The sequence below is a fragment of the Crocodylus porosus genome, unplaced genomic scaffold (assembly GCF_001723895.1).
Source record: "Crocodylus porosus isolate Cpor-Errol unplaced genomic scaffold, CroPor_comp1, whole genome shotgun sequence".
Classification (NCBI taxonomy): domain Eukaryota; kingdom Metazoa; phylum Chordata; order Crocodylia; family Crocodylidae; genus Crocodylus; species Crocodylus porosus.
The window spans coordinates 181,029,786-181,054,852 of NW_017728886.1; the positions used below are offsets into that span (position 1 = coordinate 181,029,786).

Sequence of the window (25,067 nt, forward strand, 5' to 3'; positions counted from 1 at the left end):
GATTTCAACAGCAGTTTTTCTGTTGCAAAGAACTCAGAAAGATTACAATATGTCATGGTGTTTTTAAAACCATAAATTCTTATTTGACATCTCTAGGTTTACCTTGTGAATCATGTTTATACACCTAACAGTGTTAACATTGTGTGACACCCCGTGAAACCCCTGAAAAGATCTCAATGTACGCAAGGGTGCCATGGCACCCTGATTAAGAATTACTGCTGTACTATTTTTTCATAGTCAGAAAATGAGTGAAAGTTAAGAGCTGACTTTTTGCGGGGTGCCTTGAGTCTAGTGATGGGTGACTTGAGTCTGAAAATGGTAAGAACCACTAGGATGCTCTGCTGTCATTTATAAGAACATTCAGTACAAACAACAGAGAAGCAATCTTCATCTATTTAAGTCCATTACAACAACAACAAAATTGCAGATCAAATTCTCTCACAACTCATGTTCCCAGAATCTAGCTTTCCCAAATGGGCATAAAGCCATGACTTAAAGGTCAATGAATTAAGGCTATCTGGGAAGGTAAGACTGAACCTCTAAATTAGAGGGGTCCTGAATGAGAACAGGCATCCTTACCAACAATTCCCTCATTTATAAGCCACCGGTGTTTCAACTCTAGCTCTGTAGATCTCAGGGGAACAAGGGGAGACAGTGGGTGTTTATACTACTGTCACAAAAATGCTTACTGACAAGCTAAATTAGCTCCGGCTGAGCTCAATACTCCTCATTCACTGGTGGCTAAGCTCCTACCAGTATCTTGATTAACTGTGGGCCAGCAACCTTTTCAAGCTGAGGCTGGAACAACTCAGGTCCAAGCCAGTGTGGACTGGGTAGATTTGGCAGCACATCATTAGCAAGTGTGGGTTGCCTCTACCTGTGCCAGGGCCAAATAGCTGCATGCTGTGCCAGCACCACCACTGCTATTCTCAGCCCCGCCACTTCACAGCTGGGGTGGGGGCACAGCTGCCAACTGATGAGGAGCTATACTTGGGATGGGCAGCTGGGAACTGTGTCCATGTTGCTGCCACTGCTTTTCATTACTTTTTCACTCAGTTCTCTGTCACTTGGAAGCTGCACCCAGGGAACAGGGGATGGGAAGCAGCAGCGATGTGGGCGCAGTTTCCAGTGGCCCAGCCCCAGCATGGGTGTGGGCAGAGGCAAAATCCTCCAGTAGGTCCATGGACTGTTTGTTGCTGAACCCTGCTTTATACCATACTGCCATAATCATCACAATCACCATAATCATTCTACTTTTATCTGCATAAAGTCTGGCCAGCACTCAACCACACACCTCATGTTGGACAGGAAATGATGGTATGGAGCTAGATAACATTTGCAAACTGAAAACACTTCACCTAGTACTTCCTCACAAATTCTGCTAACAGTCTCACATCCATGAGTGGAAAGACAGCACTGAGCTGTGAAGTAACACTCAGGAGAAAATAAGTAGGGCAGAAGAGCTAATATACAATATTTCCTTCTGGGATATCTAACAGAATAGAATGAAGTCACTCAAGGGCAGGAATCATCAGCCACCCAAGGGCACCTCTGGAGGACTCATCTTTTTTCTCATAATCTGTTGCATAAGCAATAGCTGAGAAATCTGCTGGTAGTATTAGACATCTACCCAAACCTCCAACTCACCTTTATGATACTTCTGTCACCACCCTATCCTAGGGCTGGCCAGGGACCAGTTCAGCCCCTGGTTCAAACTTTTTGCGCTGCCTGGACGAGACTCAGATTTATTCCAATTTGTACCCAGTTGTCAATAGTCCTAAGTACACCATGGACTGCTAGAACACAATGGAGATACTGGAGTGATATGAAAAGGACAAAATAGGGCATAGAATCTAACCAAAGATCAATCATTGGCAAGCATTGTTTCTGTACCATGCTAAAGTTAGAATCCAGCTGAGATGGGTTGAGATATTTAGAGATGTCAAGACACTTAAAAAATTGTTACACCACACGTTTATCCATAAACAGTAATAGAAGATCATTCTGTAATTGAGCATTAGTTCAACTTTGCATTCCCCCTAATTTTTTTTGCTTGTAGGAGATCTGACCCAGAACATTTAGGTAACCCTCATAGAATAAATTATGATTCGTAATTTTTTCAGAGCTGAATAAAATATGGATATTTATTTCTTTACAATACGCTTGGGTCTTGAGTGGTCAATTTTTAGATAATTTTGCAAGGCTGCAAGAATACATTTTCAAGATTTATGCCATTAGATCACATTTATATTGAGAATCTAGAGCCAAGCTTATTTCAAAATATCCAGAAAAGTGACCTGTTTTTTTGGTCATGGTGCGAGAAGGAAAATCTATTGTAGGCACTACTTTTACCGTAGATTTTTACCAAATGAATGGTCTGTGCTGGTTTGGAAAATGATATATGCTACCATTTCTTTCATTATAAAAATTCCCTCCAAACATGCAGTTTTTCTAGAACATCCATAATTACCAATGTGCTTGATGACAAGAAACCCTGATTTCTGACATGTGATGGGGGAGAACCATTACCATTTGTGCACTTTAAAGTATAAGTAAAGAAAGAAATTTAAGTGTAATCTCTGTAGAATTGAGAGATACTCTTTTTTTCCTGTCTTGTACAGTTAATATTCAATGGGTCGATGGCTGATGCTCCAAGGTGATACCACAGTACCAAAAGAATAAAGATAAACACTTAGAATAATAAAAGCTCTGGTAACATTTCCTTAAGGAAAAAGAAAAAAAATATTGCAGGAAAAATAACTCATTACCTCAATGGACCCTTGTTCTATTTTGATTATTTCTCCTGTGCTGTTGTCATTGCTAAGATTTGGCGGGCTGTGTGAGACTAGTCTTTTCTCTTCCTTTAAGGCATGCTCCAAAAGTTTCTTATTCAATATCCTGGCAGCATTTTCTGTAAGAGTGTATCCTGGAGGAGCAGATAAGTCCTGCCTGATGTTTGCCACCTCAGCCCCTTCTTCTTTTTGCATCTCTGCACCCAAACGTAGGGGACTGGGTGATCTACCACGGGCACACATTTCCTGCATAGGCCCCAAGTCTGACCTGGGTTCTGCTGATCTAGAGCGGCTGCTAGACCTGGTGCATTTTTGGAAAGTCTCATGAAAAACTGGGGTGTGGTCAATAATATTGAACAAACTGGACAGGCCATCATTAATGGTGGTGTGAACTGGACTCTCCCTCGTAGTAGTTGACCTCGCCCAAGCTGACTCACTGAATCCTTTCTGAGGTGTACCTGGCAAAGCCCGGTTATTTGGCTGATCTATTTTTGGAAGGATTTTCCTTTGTAACTTTGGAGAACCATATTTTGGAGAACAACAAGTACGTTCAAACTTGGCCTGGACCTTTTCAATAGCAGGGGCCACTTGCCTGCTCCTTAAGCTTCTAGATGGTGATGAGACAGGTGTGGAGCCCCCCTTTGGTGTTAGACACTTGTGTGGACTGCTGGTGATACTACGCAAGGTTTCGGTCTGCAGGCCAACACTGATAGTCTGGGTGGTCTGCGTTCCTGTTGTTCTCACACCATTGGTTTGACAAGCTGTGTCCTTAAACTGAGGATCCGCTGAATTAGAATTAGAACGTATTGCATTTCTGACAGAGAAAGCTACCTCCTTCATATCATCACTCATGTTTTTGGACAACTCCAGGCTATGCAAGGGTGATGCAAAGCCTACAGTAGTGCAGATTGGACGCTCAATGGGATGAAGACCACTTTCCAGAAATTCTTTACGGTGTTTGGTGAGGTCACAAGACCATCTGCCAAACACATCTGAGGAAGCACCTCTTGTTTCACCAATGCTCCCCATTGCTTTGGTCACGGAAAACAAAAAGTCCGGCTCAACCTGCTTTTTTCCTTCACTGCCACCTATCGTTGAATTATCAAACCTACGGATAAGTGGCGGACTGTGAAAGACCCTAACTCCTGCTTTTTCTGTTACAACGTGACTCCTCAAAGGTTGCTTCTGGCAGTGTTCTGGGCTGGTCAGAGTATTTGTTGTCATAGTGACACTGGTGGTGAGGTACCATGATGATGCTTGGAATGGATCTGAACTTGGGTCACTCCCTGCTTTTCCAATCTCTGTCCTTTCTGCCCAGGCTTCTGTGGGCTTTTCTGTAGTCCCAGTGTGGTTCCTTGGGTTACTGTAATCCCAATTTTTGTTGAATTCCTCAATGTATTTCAGATCATCAGGAGAGAGGGGAGGTGTTATATCATCCTTGCTGCTAGAAGATGGCAAGGTCTTATCAGGGAGGAATGGAGAAATATCCATCAAACGTTGGAACTCTGACATGGAGGAAACAGACATTGCCCTGATGAGAGAAACACAAATATTAATTAACATTAAAACATTAATACTGCACATGCTTATAGAAATATTAAAGAAATATCAACCTCACCTGAACACTGCTATAGAATCATTTCTACTTTAAAAGATAACAAAAAATGGATCCCAAGCATCCTTATCAAGTCATGTACAAAACCATTTCCTTTTTTCTTAAATCCCTTTTATAGCTTTTTGAATTGCTGTATAATACAAGCAGGCCTGATGGGTCATTAAATGTAAGAAACACTTAATTCATGCCTCTTATTCTACTATTTTCTCAAGCATTATTGCTTGGGGAAAAACATTTAAAATATATAGCTTTAGAACAGATTTTAAACGTAAATTATCCATTAAAATGAATCTCTATAACACCAGGAGGCATATTTTTTAAAGATGCAAATGGCAGAAATGAATAGAGTGGTACTGAGTACTACAACTTTCACTGAAGTCAATGAGCCCTCACAGGCAGATGATACTTCTCAGCCCTCTGAGCCTTGAGGCTGCCATATTTACCTCATTTCATGAGTTTGGCTCATGCTGCAACTTAACAAAAGCAAATTTCTAACTGGTGGAGAAACTGTGGTATATTACACAGAATTTTTGGGCTTTCATAAAGTTTGTTAATTACTAGAAAGTAAAAGCATCTAATTGAATTTTTTGATTGCTTGACTGTAAGGAAAGTCATAACACACTGGAATCATTCTGGATGGAAAAGACTATATAAATGTAAATCATCCTAATTATCTATGCACACCCAATATGCAAATTCAGACTAGATGGGTAGACCATGAGTAACAAAGGATGCTGACAAACATGGAAAAAACAAAACAAAAAGTGCTTTACTGGAAGAAGCAGTGCATTAGTTCAACCTGAACTATATAGATCGGGCGCTTCAGAAGGGCTTTTTGAGCTTTTATTAAAAACTAATTAAATCAGCCATTAGATAAAAACACAAAAAAAGCCCTGCTGAAGCGCCCTATCTGAACAGAGGTTGGGTGAGCCAGGTCAAACTAATGTGATGTCTCTTCTCGGCATGTGCTAGGCTTGGTGCAAGGGTGTACAGAGTTTAAAGTAAAGCACTGTTTTGGTTTTTTTTTTACATGTCTGTAAGTAGTAAGTTTGATTATTTTTATAGTGTGGTATTGTAGTGAATAAAAAAAACCATTCTACACCAAATTTTTAATGAAGACTAGGGTCAGATTCAGACTTAGTGCAGGCTGCTACTCTATTCATTTCAATAGTGCACCTATTTGTCCCATGGCTGAATTCGGCCCAATGTAACTAGCAAGAGAAGAAAAGGCCTATATCGTGGCATATTTAACTGCTGGGTAAATCCATTTATCTGCTTTCCAGTCTTGTTCTGGAGCAGCAAAGTTGTATCACACCAGGGTTTGTGGCAAAGCCACAAATGAGTCCAACGTTTTGTCAGTTAGCTAGCTGTCTGGTGCTTTTCCCATCAGCTTTACTCACCTTTGAAGATTTCCTTTGTGCGCTTCTTCTTCCTGCAGTGAAAAAAAGACAAGTTATTTGTGAACCTGTACATGGCTTATAATATTAGTGCTTTGCCTAAAGTAGTTTGCCATTTGTTCCTGATAGCTCCATAACTTTTTTTTTTTTCAAAAAATGACCAATTTCTTTCCTGAGAGAGAAATTTGAGTGGTACATCTGCGTACTGTCCTTTTTAATACACATGTATGAATGCTGTCACTTCCAAATCTGAAAATATCTTCACTTTTAACTAGTCCATGTGAGTATGAAACAAAAGGAGACTTAAATGACAATCCTCCAAAAGTGCATATTAAAGTTCTGGTTCATATCTGTGTGGGTGAATTAGCTCTTTGGAGCTAATCTGTTTCAAATTAAAGACCTTGCTGCAATAAGAGAGAAAAATGTGGTCTTTTGACATAAGGCTTTATTATAAATTCTCTAGGTACCAACAAATGGCACCAGTTGAAACTCATTAAACTAGATATATTAAATGTGTGGGAAGACTATTACTTGTTTCATCTGGGGAATACCTACAGCTTTCTAACAGCATTTAGGTGTTGTTAGAGCAATTATTCCCCAGTGACAGCTCCCATAATTAGTTTCTTAAAACTGGGTTTTCCTCAAGCAACTGATCTAGGGTTATTTTTGGTATTTATTTATATTACTGTATACTGTGTTACTATTAAATGTGCAAAATATAAACTAAGCAACATAAAAGTATGAGTTTAGAAACAAAAAAATACTAGAATTTAGGATTTGATTTGATCCCATAAAAGCAAGAAAATTCCTGAAGATTAAATTACTGGACAAAAATAGCACCTTTTGCTCAATCCAGAATTATATTGAAGGACTAGGGGCCTGATTCCCTAGATTTCATTTTCTTTTCTTGTGCATTAATTAAGCTCCAGTTTTACCTGAGCAAGCCCACTGAAGGGAACAAGTTTGTACAAGTTTCTGTAAAACATGGTTTGAAGGCAAGCAGTCTGCCCAAATGACATTAGGGACCTAACCCCATTAGCAGAACCTTTATTTAAAAATTTGTGAAAAGGGGCAACGATGTATGAAAAGGGCAAAATAGTCCTCCAAATAAGCTTGACTCTCAGATAACAGGGTGCATTTAAAGTGCTGGAAATAGAAAAGAATATTTCCAGCACTCAAAAACATCTGAGACAATAAACACTGAACTGCCCCATACCATCTATCAAATATATCTATTCTACTAAGGAGAGGCAATGTATTTTTACACACCCCCACACTCACATCCACTGACACACACTTATAAGTGACTACAAGAAAAAATTCGAAAATATTTCCTGAATTATTTAGACTTTCTGCAAAACTTCACTGGGACCCAAAGTTCACCTATTGTGGCATGGTTGGACCATTCTGGGTTTTGCCTTAATATAGGGGTACATGACTGACAGATACATGATCAGTTTAAGACTCTTTATATTACCAGTGCTTGCTAATTTGTTAATTATATTGTTAATTTTAACAGAAAGGAACCACAGTCAATCAATCCAAACTAATTTTTTTTTTTTTTTTCTCTTTTTTTGCACCGGTCCTGGAAGCACTTCAATACCAGGTCAATGCATGGAGTGGATGGAGCACGCTCCGGTTCCACCACCCAATACCAAAAAGAATCAGCTCAATATAGACCTCCTATGGAGGACATATCAGAGACAATTACCCTGGGGAGCTCACCTACGTGGTCACGCTGCTTCCCCTGTCAGGAAGGCACTGCACTGCAGACTCGCCCGTGCCCCCGCTACTCAATGTCAGGTCATGGCCTCAAACCCAAGGACTTGGTATGCCTGCAGCAGCCACTCCTTCCTGCCTGCTACCGCTCCAGCTTACCATCAAGGCTGAGCAAAGCTGGCCAGAAACCTCCCTTTGGGGCTGACCATCCACCCACTCCTTGCCACTGGAGTGGCCAGCCAGGGTAAGCTGACCCTTTACTCCCTCCCACATAAACCCTTGACCCAGAAGAGGAACTGTTTGGGCAATCGTACCCAAACTGCCTATCTGTTCCTTCTGGTTTGTGCTTCTGTTTGCGCTCTGCTTTGTCTCCTGGCTACCTGATCTGGCTTGCTTTCTGACTCCACGCTCTGTCTGATCCTTTGACCTCCTAACTCGGTCTATACCTAAACCCTGTTCTCTACTTGATCTCCTGACTGCTCAACCCAGCTTGCCCTCTGACTTCCTGACTCAGCTTGCTCCCAGATCCAGTTCTCAGGCTGACCATCTGGTTTCCCAAGTAGTATGCACCTGGATTCTGCTCACTCTTCCCCACTCTGGTTGGCACCTCAAATCCTGGGTGCACACCCTAGACAAGGCAGTTCACAATCCAGCACGTCACTCAGTAGCACCAATTATTTACTGATGTTGAATGATAAGGTAGTTTTCAACAATGAAGCTGTGTGACCTGAGCACTTCTTAAAGTACAGCCCTACCTTTTTGCATTTTTTTAAAACTGGAGGGGTGTTTGCTCTTGTAATCTATGCATAATCCAGTATAAATAATAATAAAAATGGTCAGTTTCTAATCCTCCACCTTGGCTTGTGGCTGATGAATTTCTTAAGATCCTTTTGGTTTCATTAGATTATATTAACTAATTGCTGGTTTCCTACCAGGATTAACACCTACTCAACACACAGTATGACAACTAGGGATGGACCAATAGAGATTTTGGGGGCCGATACTGATAGCCAGTTTTTAAGGAGGCATATTGGCCGATACCGATCCGATTTCTGATACAGCATGGAGAGCTGCATGCAGCTGGTAAGTCTGATGTGGTGGAAGGGGAGGGGGGAGGGAAGAGGCATGGAGAGGCAGATCAAGGCCTCTGTGATGAGGAGTGGGGCTGGGGCTGAGGCAAGTGATGTCCAGTTGGGGTGGGGCAGGGTAGGGCATGGGATGTACCTGCAACTTGTCCAGGGAGCATGGGGTGGGGTGGGGAGGAACAGCTCCTGCCACTCCACACATCCTGGGAGGGCATGGGAAGACTGCAGCTGCAGGCTGGGGTGGTGCTAGGTTCTTCCCGGTGCATGGGAGGGTGATGTTGGGGTCAGGCTGTGCTCAGGGTGGGCAGTGGCAGCACTGGAAGAGGGCTATGGGGGGGCTGCAGCCCCTCAAAATTCACTGCAGCCCCCCTCCCAGTACTGCCACCACCTGTCCCAAGTGCAGCCTGGCCAAACCTCCTCCCCACATGCCAGGAAGAGCCACCCTGGCCCCAGCCCACAGCTGCAGCCTGCCCTGCCCTCACCCCATGCAGACATGGAGGCGCATGCTTCCCTATGCCCTCCCAGGGTGTGTGTAGCTGTGGGAGTCACCCCACTTCCTCCTGGGCCACCCAGACGAGTCATGGCTCTGTCCTGCACCTTGACTCACCCCAGCTGGACAGTGCTTGCCCCAGCCCCAGCCCCACTCCTCCCTCACCACAGGGGCCTTGATCTGCCACCCCACACTTCTTTCCTACCCCTTCCTCCTCCCCTTCAACTACAACAGACTTACAAGCTGCACGCAGCTTTCCACACTGCCGGACTGAGCTGCCTATGTGCTGTGCAGTGGCTGTGCACATGCATGGGCATTTAATCGGCCAAATCAGGTCGATTTCTGATACACTCAATTTTCTTTCTTTATATTGCTGCCAATATGATATCAGACCAATGTATTGGTACACCTCTAATGACAGCTACCCTGATTATGATATAATTAAGGATGTGACTGGGGAAAAAAAAACATACTTCAGGTAGACAAGTCAAGAACTTCTCCTGCTCTAATCTTCGAGGCTGAGGCTCCTCAGATTCATCAGGAGAATCCAAAGACAGTGATTCAAGAAAGAGGTTTTCTGTGGCAGTGCATCTATCACTTTCCTTCAGCTTAGACAGTGATCGATCATCGAACTGTATGGCATCTGAATCAGAGTAGGATCTTGTCCCCATTGGACGAGGCACGTGAAGGTTCCCCTGGGTTGAAAACGGACGAAGGTTATTCTCTTTTTGGTCACAAAGGAAACTGTCTCCTCTCCGTGGATTCACTTCTTTCTGAAGCTGCAAAGGAACAGAGTAAAACTGAAATTACCACAGATGTAGTCTGTCAAAATCTGCATGCATTTTCTAGAGACCTTGGCTTTTCAAGGCTCTGTTTCTTCACTGTGAATGCTGCAGCTCAGGATATATGGCATCATCTAAAATATTCAGTAGAAATATGCAGACTTGTACTATTCTATGACTGCATGATGCAGAGGATGAGAGATTCCACAGTAGGAAACAGCAATTTAATACTGTGAGTGGGCTCTTGTATACAGGAGGAGAAAAGAAGCATGGAAGAAAATCTACATCACACCCACTAATACTTGATTGTGAATTGTTGCTTGCAGTTACGGTTCCTCAACCCACAGATTAGAAACATGCTTATTCCTAAATTAATTAATTTTCCAACATTGAAAAAATATTTTGTTTGATCATTTTAGTAAGAAAATTATTGCATTGGTATTAAGACTTTACAGAGATCCAATCTGACCAGAAGAAAGAATATTTTTTTTCCAGGAATCAAATATTAAAACAGTTCAATGAAACTCTTGAATTTCTCTGGAAACTTAACATGAGTGTACTACACATGGCACTCAGAGGCAGTAATCTTAGTTTGGACTTTGGCCTGTATCAATGCTTGGCTCTAGGGATACTAGCAATACAGTATGTGTTCATGTCCGAATGGGGAGCTGTTTAGAGGATTTCAAAACACTGCTCTTCATTTTTTGAATTATTTTTAATAATAATGCTCTCATAAATCTGATTTTTAAAGGCAGAAAATCAAAGTTTTCTCAATTTAAATTTCTCTCACTAAGATATCCTACAACAATGCAATTATAAGCTCAGGAAACTTTCTGGAATCCCAAAACAAACATGATTCTTTTGGACTCTAAAATATCAGAGCTGTATCTTTCTAGTAAGACTAATTCCAAACTCTTGTTTCTTGATGCTGAAAATGCTCTTTTATAAACAGCAAAATTTAAAAACCTGTAGCCACTGCATAGTAAATGACCAGAATACATACCAGAGCACTGTAACAAACTTGAGTGTGGAATTGAGTGCGCATGTGTTTAAAGAAGGTACATGTTGGCATGAGAAGCATTAAAGGGACTAATTCTGCATTTCTTAAAACCAGATAGTGCGTGGAACTAGAAGTCAAGATTAATTAATGACAATATTAAAAATAAATTAGGCAAATAATTTTCATTCAAGTTACAACTGTAACATGACTAACGGTATTTTTCTAGTAATAATGGAATGTCACTAGAAACTTATATTTGCTGGTAAAACTGACTGTAAGGGTTTGAGAACATTTTTTGCAAGGTCCAGGGAGTCAATAAGCTCCATCATTTAGGACACAGAGGTTGTGGACAGACATTACTATTGTAGTACTACAAACACCATAGTAGCACTACAAAAGGCAAGGGGACAGACACATGCCTGCCCCTGCAGCACTGTAAAAATGATGGAAGAACAATAGAAATGAGGGGGACTGAAAGGGGCACTGAAAGGGGGACTTCTCTGTAGTGTTACATTTTGTAGCACCCCATGTAGTATGGATCCAGTGCGACATAGTGTTACACAGAGACTCTCAGTTCCCCAGCATCCCACATTCCTCTGTGCTCTTTAGCCTTGGATAAGGGAAGCAGGGATTATGGAGTGGATAGTCGCTAAGTGCAATCTAGGGGAAGTGCAGCCTGCCTGCTCTGCACCTGTCCCCTCACCCTGGGACTGGGCTGTCAGTGAGCACAAACTTACTGGCAGCCCAGTTTCAGCCTCAGTGCCATACTCACTGGTAGCAAGCTTATCTCCAGCAGCGGCAGGTGCAGATGCTTTAGAAGAAGAGCATTGAATTAGGTATATGTAGAGTGAGCAATCCCTGTTCATAGATTCACAGATTGTAAGGGGCTGGAAGGGACTTTGCAGGAAACAGGCTTAGGAACAGAGGCTTTATTACCTCAGCTCTGGGACAGATCATTGGGTCCAGCCCATCTGCACTAGACAGGAAAGACAACTAGGGTCAGGTGACCCCAGTGAGGTGACTGTCCAGTCTCCTCTTGAAGTTTTTTAGGGTAGGTGATTATACCACCTGTGGAGGGAGTTTATTCCACAGTCTGGACAGCCTAACTATAAATAAGTGTTTCCTAGAGTTAAGCCTGAATCACCCTCCCTGACATCTACCATCTAAACAAGATGCCAAAAGATACATCTCTGACACTTCTGTTTAATAGTTATTAATAGAACTATCATCCATGAATCTGTCTAGTCCCTTTTCGAACCTGGCTATCTTACTGCTTCTACAGCAGGGGTGGGCAAAGTCCAGCCCACAGTGGACTCAATTTCCTAGCAGCCCCTGCCCACCTGGCTGGCACTGGTCTCCATGGAGACCCCAGCGCAGTCATGCTGTGATAGCACAAGGCTGGGGTTTCTGTGGAGACTGGCCCCAGCAGTGCTGGCAGGACGAAGCTGCTTCAGGGCCAGGCTGGGATCTTGCAGCGGTAACAGCATGGTCCAGAGCCAAGGCACAGCTGTGATCTGCAGCCTGCATGCTCCAGGAAGGGGTGTGCAGGCAGCAGATTGCGGCTCAGCCCCAGCTCCAGACCATGCTGTCACCACCGCAAGGAAATGGGGCAGAGCTGTGATCTGCTGCCTGCATGCCCCTGCCCGAAGCATTCAGGCTACAGATCATGGCTCTGCTCTGGACCACACTGTCACTGCTGCAATATCCCAGCCCAGCCCCAGATCAGCTTCCCATCCTGCCAGCACTGCTGGGGCCCATCTCCACGAAAACCTCAGCCCCTGCTATCACAGTGCAAGTGCTGCTAGGGTCTCTGTGGAAACTGGCTCAAACCACATGGGCAGGAGCTGCTGGGAAATGGAGTCCAGCCACCGGCCAGATCGGACATTTTCCATCCCTGCTCTGCAGACTCCTGTGGTAATAATGACTTTCACAAGATAACTAAGTAGCACATAGTTTTAAAACTGTCTACTAGGCTAGGGACAGAAATTGTACGTAAACAAGTTTAAATGATTGGAAATTGGTTTAACACTGTAACAGAACAGAAGTTCAGTCCACATAAACCACTTTCAAAATGGCTGAAAACAGCTTAAGAAAAACTTGGATGGATGTAGTATGAGACTTAACTGATTTAGGTTAAACCAGTTTTAGGAACTTCTGTCCTAAATCCCCTCCTGACTCAAGTTAATTTACAGTCCCACAGCTTTGCAGCCCTAGGCAATGCTGTCTGCTCCAGCGACCAGGGCTGGCTCTGTCCCCAGCTGTCACAGAGCAGAGGCAATAAAGCCTCTGCTCCTAAGCCTGTTTCCTGCCTGTGTCTGTTAGGACAGGGGGCAAAGGACCAGCCCCCAGGTCCTCCTAGCCCCCAGCTGTATGTCAAGGGGAGGAAAAGCCCCTGTGGTAGGGGCTTTTTGCTCCCCTCCTTGCAGCCCAGCAAGCCAGGGTGAGATTGGCTCAGCCCCACCCTGTCCCCAGCCTCTGCCTCCTAGAGAGATGGAATGCATCCTTCCCTGCTACTGCCTGGCATGGAGAAAAAGCTCCCCCAGCCAGGGTCTGCTGCAGGGGGGAGGGGAAAAAGCCCCCCACTAGAGCTTTTCTTGCCACCCCTCCATCAGTTCAGAGCCAGGCTGGGATTGGCTCAGCCTTGCACCCTCCTCAGCCATCTGTCTACCAGAGGGAGGGAGGTGACATGGGAATGCATTCCCTCAGAGAGGTCCACCCAATGTGGAGGGGAAAAGCACCAACTGGGGGGCGGGGTTCAGCCCCCTACAGCTTGAATTGGGCTCAGATCATCCCAGCTCCACCCCTTCCTCAGCTGCCTGCCTCCAAGGGTGGGGAGGGGAGGGAGGGGAACATATCAGCCTCCCCTGCACATCTTCCCCAGCTGAGGTCTGTCTGGTGTGGGAAGGAAAGCACCCACTATGGAGCTTTTCACACCCTGTGCATCCAGAGCTGGGCTAGGATCACCCCAGCCCCCACCCTTCCTCACCCATCCATCTCTGGGAGGGGGGCAGGGTGTCAGAATGCACCACCCTCCACCTCTGGCTGAAGTCTGCCCCAATGCAAGGACAAAGCTCCTACCAGGGCCCTTTTTGCCCGGCTTTAGCTCGAGCCAGGCTGAGATTGCCCCAGCCCTGCTACTTCCCAAGCCATCTGCCTCTGAGAGGGGCAGGGGGTGGGGACCAGGGCAGAGGGATCAGATCTACTCTGCTGGCCCAGCACTGGTCCCCCCAGCCAACTTCTACCTATGACAGGGAAAAAGCCAGAGGGCTTTTCGCACTGCCTTGCCCACACCCCGAGCTCAGCTAGGATACCCCAGCCTTGCTACTTCCCAAGCTATCTGCCTTTGAGCAAATGGATGAGGAGGGGCTGGTGCTGGGGCTGGGACCTGCAGGGATGTGAAAAGCCCCTTGTGGGTGCTTCTCCCCTGTGCTGGGAAGACCTTGGCTGGGACCCCCCCAGTGCAGCTCCGGGGATGTGTTCTCACACTCTGCCTCCACCCACCCCTCTTGGAGGCAGATGGCTTGATCCCAGTCTGGCTCAGGATGTGGGGTGTGAAAATCCCCCTGGTTAGAGCTTTTCCTCCATGCCAGGCAGACCTCAGCTGGAGGGGACAGTGCCAGGCCAGCAGTGGGGTACATTTCCTCCTTCTCACCCCTGCCCTCCTCCTCCACCCCTTTGGAGGTGGACAGCTTGGGAATGAGCAGGGCTGTGACAATCCCAGCCTGGCTTGAGCTGCTGAGGGGAGGGGGGAGGGAAGTGCTGGGCAGGGTGAGGACTGTGTAGATTTTGGCACTTTAGTAAGAGAATCTGTGATTTTTAAAGAGAAAAAACCAGGATTCTCAATTATAAGAATAGATGCTTTTATGAATTCTTACCAGCAAATAACCAGATTTTCAAAATGCTACTCTTGCCTACCTATCCTTTAAAAAGGGGTTGATTCTATTTTTGGTTAGTTAGAATTGTACCTCAGAAACAGGTTACCCAGTTGTCAACACCTTTGTGAAGATCTGCCTTTGTATAAGGGCAGCTGGAAGGCCACTTGAAAATGATTCCTTTCCTCTCTCATCTCCTTTTTGGATTCCATGTCTACTTGGATATGGTGGGAAACATAGCCATAATACAATCCCAGGCTCTAGACTCTGGGCTGTCCAAGTTCTCATGCTGAGAATCGGCTGATTGTTGGCATGGGGATAAGGCTCTGGTTCAATTTAAGGTGTCATACAAACCAGCCACAAAAATATTTTATGTTATATGTGAAACATCTTTGTGGCTGATTTGCTATTTTATGGTGGTGTTATATGCTGACCATGTGGTATGTTGCCATTTATGGGGTAATTAACATGTTAATGGGATCATAAATATATCATCTGCCTGCAAGGTTACACTGATGCCAAAGGCTAGGCTAAGGAAGGTTATTCCTAACCTTCAAGGGATAGGAACAGTATTTTCTAATCAGGCGAAATTCCTCATTGTGTTGCAGTGACATAAACAACACATTACTTAAAAAATTAAATTCAGAGGGATAGCACCATGAACATCCAAATAATTATATCGCTTCTCTGAACAAAATGCTGTGCTTGTGTCCCTTAACACACTGTATACCAAACCTTGAAAATTCCTTACAGCTAACTTCCTGTTTTGCCTGGGAACCTACTGTGATCACATGAGAGTGGCTTTTTTTTTTTTTTTTTTAACTAGAACTCCATTCATAGGAGAGCATCAGTCCAATCAAACCACAAAGAAGTTACGGAAACATTTATTAGTTGTTTAAAAATCTTTGGTAGTGAGTTTATGGAAAAGCAGATCTTTCTTTTGGCAGGCAGCTGTATACCAAACCTTGAATAACTGCATCTGAGATTTAGATTTTTATCAAGAAATAAAACATTCACACAAGCTTTGAGAGAGAATGAATCAGTGTGGCAATGCGTGGATTGGCTAAATAGAATGGGGCAGGAAATGACCTTTAACTTGAAGCTGATTTCTCATAGGCAGTGTCAGTACACAGAGTACTAATTTTCCCCTTTACTCCCTTGTGATTTTATCATTGTGTGTTATGACAAACACTGATGTTTCCAACATTAACCCTGTGTTGCTTCTCAGTAAAATTTTTTGACCTCTGTTTGACTTTTGTTAATATATAGCCAATGACTTCTTACTAGAGGTGCAGTGGGAGGGGTGGGGGCTGCACTGGGAGCAGTGGGAGGGGTTTGGGCTGGGCTGTGCTCAGGGTTGGCAGCACTGGGAGGGGGGGCTAAGGTGAATTTTAGGGGAAATGCACTTCCCCCATAACCACCTCCCATCACCACCCAGCAAGACCGCAGCTCAGCCCAACCCCCCCTGCCCCACGTGCTGGGAAGAGCCCAGCACTGCCCCAGCCCCAGCCGCAGCCTGCCCTGCCCAGGCCCCACACAGACTCAGGGGCACATGCCCCCCCATGTCCTCCCAGGGTGTGCATAGCAGCAGGAGCTGCTCCCCCACCCCCCAGCATGAGCTGCAGCTCCATCCCATGCCCCACCCCAGCTGGGCAGTGCTTGCCCCAGCCCATGCCTCAGCCCCATTCCTCCCTCACCACAGGGGCCTTGATCTGTTCCCCCACACTACTTCCCTTCCTCCCTCCCCTTCTACCACAACAGACTTACCAGCTGTACACAGCTCTCCATGCTGTATCAGAAATCAGATTGGTATCAGCCAATATGCCTCAATAAAAATTGGTATGAGTATCGGCCCCCAAAATCTCTACTGGTGCACTTCTACTTCTTACCTGTTCTATCCTTCTCAGCAATTCCTTCTTCTGACGTTCCCACTCTCTCCGGTCTCTGTCCAACCTATCCAAAAGTTCTACCTTTTCCCTATTCCAATTCTTTTCACTGTGCTGGATTTGCCATCGTAGGTCCATCACCAAGCTGTGACTATCAGCCAACAGTTTCTTGTGTTCCTCTCTCTCCCTTTTAAAAGCGCCCTTTGTCTCTGTGGGGAGACCAGCTTCTCCTTGGATTTTTTCACTCTTGCCTTCCAACTACCATTAAAAGAAAAAGTTGTTAGTAGACTAGCCTCTCGAAGGCAAGGCCTACATCATAAAGGGAAGATCTTTTAAAAGTCACACTATTAATATTCTCAGAAAAGGATTAGCAGAGTATTGCTAATCTTAAAGTACAGTTATGTGCTAGAAAGGCAACCAGAAAAAAGGCACTGTCAAGAAAATTCCAAACTAAATAATCAAAAAGTTACATAAAACATTTAAGGGGAAAAAAGCACTATGTTAATTTCATTTTATCACAAACATGTCAGTCTCAAAAGCTGTTGATTTGTTCACAACACCAAGATAACAGAGTGACGGGACCCTAGAATGATATACATGGAGTAAATTAGACACCTCAGTCACCTGTGATAGTTCTGAAGGCAACGACATTCTTTTTCTAAAATAAGTTCGTACAAGACTGGTTTTGTGCACTTCCGCTTTTTTTTTTCTGTGCATCTTCCAATTTCTTTCTTTTTCTTAGCTCTAGTCTCCTCAATCACCTGATTATCTACAGCAATGACCCAAAAATAAATAACCCCTCAGTTTGTTGTCGTTTGCTAAATGTTGCAGAGTTGCCAGAGCTGACTGGAACAGGGTATGGTGCCCAGGGCAAATCGGCCTGTTTGGGCCCTGCCTCTGCCCTGATCCCAAGCACCCTGGACCCAAAGAAACTGCCACTGCCACTGGCAGCAATGGTGGCAGTGGTGGGGGAGGGGTGGTAAGCAGCTGAATGTAAAACCAGCAGCAGTGGCGCAGAGTTGCTGCGATCACTGTGCCCAGCTCTGTGGGGCCCCTCAAAGCATGGGGCTCAGGACGGTTGCCCTGATTTGCACCCCTCTCCCCCGGGACAGTCCTGAGAGTTGCACTGCTTTGGGGGAGAGCAGTAAGCAGTAATATACTACAGACAAGCATTACTGTCTATGTGCTTGTGCTGCATGGCCACTTGGGTGGATATACTGACTAATAATAACCAGCTTTGTTTCCCTCCCACTTCTGATCCTGGTGCATGCTTGCTAACACTGTCCAAAAATAGCTGTAAAATATAACTTAAATGGCTGCAGGAACATGTACAAATGTGCCAATGGTTAAATTCAGGAAGTAAATAATTAAAAAGATGGTTTTGTTCTTTTTACATTTCCCATTACCTGTGTTCAGCTAGGTCCAGTTCCACCTAATGCCTCAAGAGGCAGCAGAGGGGGAAGGCAGAATTAGCACTGTAGCCACTCTGCAGGGGGTATGCCACATCACTGTAGTATTCAATGTGGTACATTGTTTAGAATTGTTATGGGGGGTTTGTTTTGACTGTTGCCTTATTTCCCCTGGATCACAATGAGCCTGCAAGCTCTTGCTGGTTTGCTTAGTAGCCGTAGCATCACAGAACTGTGCATTCCACAATGTTCCTGCAGAGCCAAAGCCAGCAACATCCTTTAAGGTAAAGTGAAGTAAAATGGATGTGGGCTCCTTTCCTCTGAGCCTGAAAGTGCATCTCCTAGGACATAGTTTCTAAATATTTGCAGGTCATTTCTCAAGACATTAATGCTAATGTGGATTTTGCATCCTACAACAGAAGCTGTAGGCACTGGCTGCTAAAGTGCCTGGAGCAACTCCAAGCTACTTGGTGTGCAGACCTATGCTTGTATGTTTGCTGTCACTTCGGGAAGAATGGCACAAGAACCTGTAGCTGTGGTTAACATGCTGAGCTGTAAACACTTGCCACTGATTATGACTAATTTTCAGGATGACCTACAGTGCTAAAGCGCCAAACAGCCTCAAAGCAAGTTTCCCACCTTTTGTAATATTCTGGTAACATAGAATTTTTATCTTTATCAAATCCATTATGGTTTGGAAATTAAAAAAGAAAACAGGGGAAAAGGGAATCTTAAAAAGATAAATGATCTTTCTCCAATTGTCTGAGAGTAAAACCTTGCCTACTGATGATGAATAAATGTGGGACTAGTGAAGTGGAGTGGTGCCAAAGAAAGTGTAGATCCATAAGCCATCCTACCTGAGAAGTGTAGAGATAGCTTGGAAACACAGCAAGGGAAAGGGATGTGCTCCAAAAGGGTGTGTCTGTGAAATACCTCTGAAGTGTACTGTGGATTTAAGATTATGCTCAGGGGAATTGGTGACCAGACTACAGGTTCCAACATGCCAACAGAGCATGCTGTGAAGTGTCAAAGAAGCATGAAAGCCAAATCAGCATGCCAGAATTCATCTTAATGAGGATCCACTCTGCCAGAATCCATCCTGTCTATAGACTGATGCAAGTGCTCTTGCTCAGGACTTGGCCCTTATATTGATTCCCTCAAATTCTCTAAGTTCTTCTAAATTATCAGAAAAGGAAATGTTTTAGTTTGTCTGTCTCAAGGCTAAGCATTATTAGAGTCCAGCATTCAGGAATTAGCACTCTACGTCATATGTTAAAAGCATCTCCCTTTAATGCAAGATGCATTCAAGAAAACCCATGACAAGCAAGGTCTTATGTTGAATGATATTCACTCTGTTAAACTTTCCTGTTGTTCCTGAAAGCAGCAGGCAGCACTGCATCATCTCTGGGCCTGGCAAGTAGTGCTTTTCTGCTGGATGGGAGATTTTATCTTCCCAATATAAACTTGCTTCAGTAACCTTAAATTAGCAAGTGGCTATCTCAAGGAAAACCATCTTTCCACATTAACCTCCTGCTTCACAGCATACAGGGAAAAAGACAGCAAGGACAGTGAGACAAACTAAGATGACCGCTGATTATGTACTGTCAAATGTTGGGTGCCTTTGTAATCTCAGTCAATCCGAAAAAAAAAAGACTGCAAAAAGGAAAAGAGATCTCAGTAACTTTGCCCATGAGGAAAGGAAGTGTTTCTGAGTAGAAACTTAAGCCAGCATATGAAGCGATGTTTGTTCTTATCTTTTTCCAGAGAAGGGGTTCTGTACTCCTTGCACTGTCTTAGGTATTAGTCTAAGAAGACATAACCACCATAACATCTTGGGTTGCAATATAACCTGGGGGACTTACTTGGATGCTTGATTAAACTCTTAACGCTCCACAGATTTTCACAATATAGGAAAGGATATTAATGCAACTACTTCATATTTTATATTTGACAGAAATTATTCATCAGTTCCTCCCCTGTTGACTCTGAAATGGAACCTGTGTTAAAAATACTCTGGGTTTTGAATCTCTAATAATATCAGGTTTTGTTACATGCAACTTCTTTGAGGTTGCAGGCATTTATTACATATTGCAGTGGGATGCTGATATTGTTCCTGGATTGCTTTGGATTCTTGGATTTCTGTAATTGGCACTGATTTATAGCATGTCCAATGTTGTGTTAATGGGATTGTTTTTGGCCACAATATGCAAATACTGCTTTGGGATGTTAGTGGGAAAATGACCTCTCTGTGTTATTTATTGATCAGTTTAGTCCTCTGAATTTATTTTGGGAGAGGGGAAAACCACTCCCCAAACCACCACCACATGTCACAAAATATTATTGGCAGACTCACACAATGATAAAGATAGAGAGAGGGGTCTTACTGAGCCCAATATAACCACTAGTATGAAACAAACTAATGACTGAAACCTATTTTTCCCTGTATCAAGTATACAGTGAGAACTCAGCTCCACAACTTGTGCTGACTGCTTTTCCATCTGGGGGGCAACAGTGGTGTGTACCAGCCAAATAAATACACAAACCATACACAGACTCCAAATCTGCCATGGCAATTGGTCTCTTTCCCATATTTTTATTTCTTATTCCCATGAAAAGGTTAATTTAAGGGGAAAAATGCCATCACACTTTATTTTTCAAAAAAGCAACCACTTGTCAGGAAATCTGTATTCATTAGTAAGCATTTGATTGACAGACAGAATTCAGTTCCACTAATTAAAAACGAAAGCTTTTATGCTGTGCTGTACGATAGGGGTTGTCAACTGGGGGTACACGTACCCCCAGGGGTACTTGAGAAGACCTGAGGGGGTATGCGTATGCGGGTGGGGACAGAGCACCACCACGCACCATCCCGTGCTTCCAATAGAAAGACAAGGTTTTTGGCACAGATAGGGGGTACAGTACCTGCTCCAGATGGCACTTCAGCTCTGTCAGTTCTACTTCCCAAGCTGCTTTGTCTCTGGCATACTGTTGTTGAAGCCCTTGGCGCTCTCGCTCATCATCCCGGAGTTCGGACCGAAAGTCATCCAACAAGGCTTTCAGGGCATTTAAGAGCTGCCGGTTTTCATTTGCCTGCAGAGACAAAACAAAACAAGAAGGTTGTAGTTGAACAAGGCTGCACATGTATAGTGTCAGGACCTGATCCTATATGGTACTCATCAACCCAAGCGGGAGCTGAGGATGCTTACGACACTTGTAAGTAGGTCCTTAGCATTTCTAAGGACTGAGGTTATAAATAACAACTTCTGCAGTTTTAAGTTTCTACTTTCTAGTGAAGTTATGCTATGCACGTACCTGTATATCAATGCACGTAACTGTATACGACATATAATCATTTACTGAGAACCAAGATTTCAACTAGAAATCAGAACTAGAAAAAGTTGCTTTGACATTGAAACAAAAAAATCTATGTTTTGAGATGAGCATAGTTGTTCAGGTCTGTAGCCACTTCCTTAGTCTATTACAGCAAAAGTCACATTATTTGGCACCTTACAAACCAGCATGCTCTATTAACCAGCATGCCAGTCAACTCGGCAAAAGCAAAACTGGAAACGCCCACCATGGCACTTCTGGTTTTGCTGAGCCCACACGGCCCAGGGCAAAGCAGCCTGTGCTGCTGAGCCCCTATGGCTTGGGGCATAACAGCCTGTCCCCAGTGTGCCTGGGGCCCCCAGGAGAAGTGGTGGTGCTCCGGACGCAGCAGGAGGGGCACCGGCCCGAACAGGCAAAGGCCTCTCAGGAAACCAGCATATTTGATTATCCGGCACCCCCCATTCCCCATAGGCGCCAGATAACAAAGCTTTTGCTGTAATTATCCTGTTCTTCAGATGTTGTCATGAAGCAACCTTATTTGTTCTCCCTCTCCTGAAGGACCCCCTGATGCCAGCTCTGGCAACTTCACAATGGCCAAGCCTCTGGGTTTGAGACCCTGGCTCTTCTCTATTTCTGGCTTCCTTGGTGATCCAGTAGCACTACAGTTAGAAAGCTCCTTCTTTTTAGTCAGATCTCAGGGTGAGTTGTATTTTCTTCTTCAAAGAGGGGTTGTGTGTGGGGGGAGTTAGAGTGCCAATACCCAAACAGCAGAGCAGACTGTTCAGCTCCAAACAAGCAGTCTTTATTGTGCCACCGCCATTCCTGTCCTTCCTCAGATTCTATTCTGTCCCCCATGGGACTACTCCTTTCTCTCTACTCCGTCCTCCTCGGGAGCACTCTTTCCACACTCCAATTCTCTCAAAGCCTCTTTCTTTCTCTTCCAGCACAGTCAGTCACACTCACAACAAAACTGTTTCACAACTACAGTAATCAACACAGGCACTAAGATTCACACAATAAAATTAGACATAATGTCATGGCAAACCAATCAGGGAGCAGTCTGTGACCTTCTGCCAGGCCCAAACTGCCACCTTCTTTTGGGGTATAAATGGGTCCTGCTTATAAAACTATTTACAGCAAAGTGTGCTCGCACCGAGCCTTCCAAAATGTTTCCCACCAGATCTGCAAAAATCAGCCCACTGAAGCTATTTGGTCACAGACATGTTCTAAACCAGGGGTTCTTAACCTGGGGTCCACGGACCCCCAAGGAGTCTGTGGATAGATTTCAGGGGGTCCGTGAACTTGGATGGGAAAAAAATTACATCTTTATTTTCACTAACCTCTAACTGAAATTTAGCATTTCCTTCAATTATGAATGTAGGCAACAAACCACAGTAGTATTAGCAGTACCTGTGACTTTGTCACCAATAGAAATCACAGATATTTTTGTTATCACATTACAGTTGTTGCAGATATCTCGAAATATCGTTTACACGCATCACTACTTTGAAATTATGGTAGTTATTAGACCTGCCGCTAGATCGCATGTGATCGCAGTCTTCCTGTCTACAGACGCTCATTATACTGAGAAGGGGTCCATAGGCTTCAACAGACTGCCAAAGGGGTCCATGGCACAAAAAAGGTTAAAAATCCCTGTTCTAAACCCTTTGCAGTTTAACAGACAATGGATTTGGGGACAGGGTTGAAATCACAAACACAATGTGATCTACTTTTCCTTTTGTAGTATATGACAAGAGCATGGGTGTCTGGTGCCCCTTGAGTCAGCGACTGGAGAGGGGTGTCCTCCAGCAGCCGATCCTGCTGATTGGGGGGGGTGCACAGCCCACCTTGCTCACTGTAAAAGCAGCTGCATGGCCCCACTCCCTGGCCAGCGTTCGCAGGGGGGGCACTGCTGTTCCTGCCTACCCCCCTGCCCACTGGCTAAACAGGGAGTGTGGCCTGACAGGGGGTGCACCGGCACTCTCAGGGAGTGCACATGCACCCCCATGTACCTTCTACGCGTCGCCCCTGGACAAGAGCTAATTTGACACTGATTCTTGTCTAATTCATTCTATTTTTGCACTAACAGTTACAGGATTCTATGCATTTCTTGCGTCTGGTGTCAGAAGAAGTTTTCAAATGAGTGTTACTTCCCACTGGGTCAACTGTTGCGCACAGTAATTTGGACAAGGTAGGAGGGATTCGGACTGCAAAATTCAGGTCTACATTACAACATTACAGTCTGGCTTGGTTTGGATATGGCATATAATCTGGAACAATTTAAACAAGAATGATCCTCACTTGAACAGCAGGGCTGGATTAAACAATTTCCTACTTTTCTATGATCCCATGATTTTTGTCCCATTATAAATATTGAAGCCATTTGCAAATTCCAGATCTGGGTTTGATTTAACACTCTCATAATTTAAGGTTCTTCAGACCAGTGGTTTAACTGGAGCTAAAGAAAGATAATTTTATTTAAAAATCCATCTCCAATTCTGAACAGAAAATTAAATGCAAAATGCACAAGCTTAGCTCATAAAATCAGAAGTACCATAATTGATACGTCTCATTTTGTTCTCTCTTGGAATTGGTTAAAAATTTCCTAGTGATCCCTGTAGTCTCCAGGGGATCCTTTGGTTCATAGGCAACATATTGCAATAGAGATGTAAATCAGAAGACTATGGTTCGCAAAATGGGCTTATAGAAAATTACAGAAATCAGAAACTCCAAAGTCGCATTAGGTCACCTATTCTATCTTGGGCCAGTGTTGGTTTTATGCTTGATATAATATTTTCTAGTGCTTTGTGCAGTCCAATTCTAAATGCTGTATTTTGCATGGAAAACTTATTTCCTGTATATGTCAGACTCTTGGGACATCCGGACTACTCACACAGACCACATTTGTAATCATTATTCAAACACACCAAGCTTTTTTTTTTTTTAAAGAAAGTGGTCTACTTCTCCAAATAATGTGGTTCATCATCAAAGAAAATGCCTTATCAACACAGGAAAAGGACTGCAGGTGACTCACTCATTTTACTGTCATCTGTATGGACTGAAGCAAGAAATAAGCTGCTGCTATGAGTAATAGGATGCAGTACATGCCCAAAGAAAGTGTATCAATAACATTAACTTTTAATGCAGATTAGAATATTACATACTCCAGCATGCTGCATGTGTGTATCATATCACCCAAGTATGTATAGCCACAGGCTAAAGTTTATCACTTACCGATACAGACAAACACCAACACCCCACCAGCAACTGAAAAATGTCAGATACCTACTGGTATTTCATGACATAAAATGTAACTGTTAGAGGCCTTCTCCCCCTTTCTTTTCCTTTCTCAAAACAATCACTATAACCTTACCCAGCTCCCTCACTAGGAACTGGAATAACCTTTCTGCCTACCTCTATTTGTCCATCTGACTCGCCTGCCACAACAAACAGCTCTAGAATTTAACCTCGAATAGTGGGGCCATGCTACAGGGAAATCATTAACATGAATCTGAGGAGGGAAAGGCAATTTTCAAAGGGACAAATGGCAGTAAGACACCCAGACTGTCTTGAAAAATCAGCAGGAGACAGACCTTAGCTGCCATTGGGCTTTTAAAAATCTCACTTGTAATCAATCAATTTTTTAAAAGTAAAAAATCGTTTCAGGCATAACCACTGCATCTCGGCCCC

General features: G+C 44.0%; 1 protein-coding gene across 12 annotated transcripts in view; it reads right to left on the bottom strand.

Moving 5' to 3' along the window:
- Window positions 1-25,067, bottom strand: part of MTCL1 (microtubule crosslinking factor 1) — a 181,390-nt gene that overhangs the window by 7,036 nt on the left and 149,287 nt on the right. For all 12 annotated transcript variants that reach the window (XM_019546163.1, XM_019546155.1, XM_019546147.1 and 9 more), the window contains 5 exons: window positions 20,970-21,137; window positions 16,642-16,896; window positions 9,572-9,877; window positions 5,808-5,839; window positions 2,769-4,323 (listed from right to left, as the gene is read on the bottom strand). In XM_019546163.1, the coding sequence (XP_019401708.1) occupies window positions 2,769-4,323; window positions 5,808-5,839; window positions 9,572-9,877; window positions 16,642-16,896; window positions 20,970-21,137 (2,316 nt within the window). The remainder of the gene's footprint in view (window positions 1-2,768; window positions 4,324-5,807; window positions 5,840-9,571; window positions 9,878-16,641; window positions 16,897-20,969; window positions 21,138-25,067) is intronic.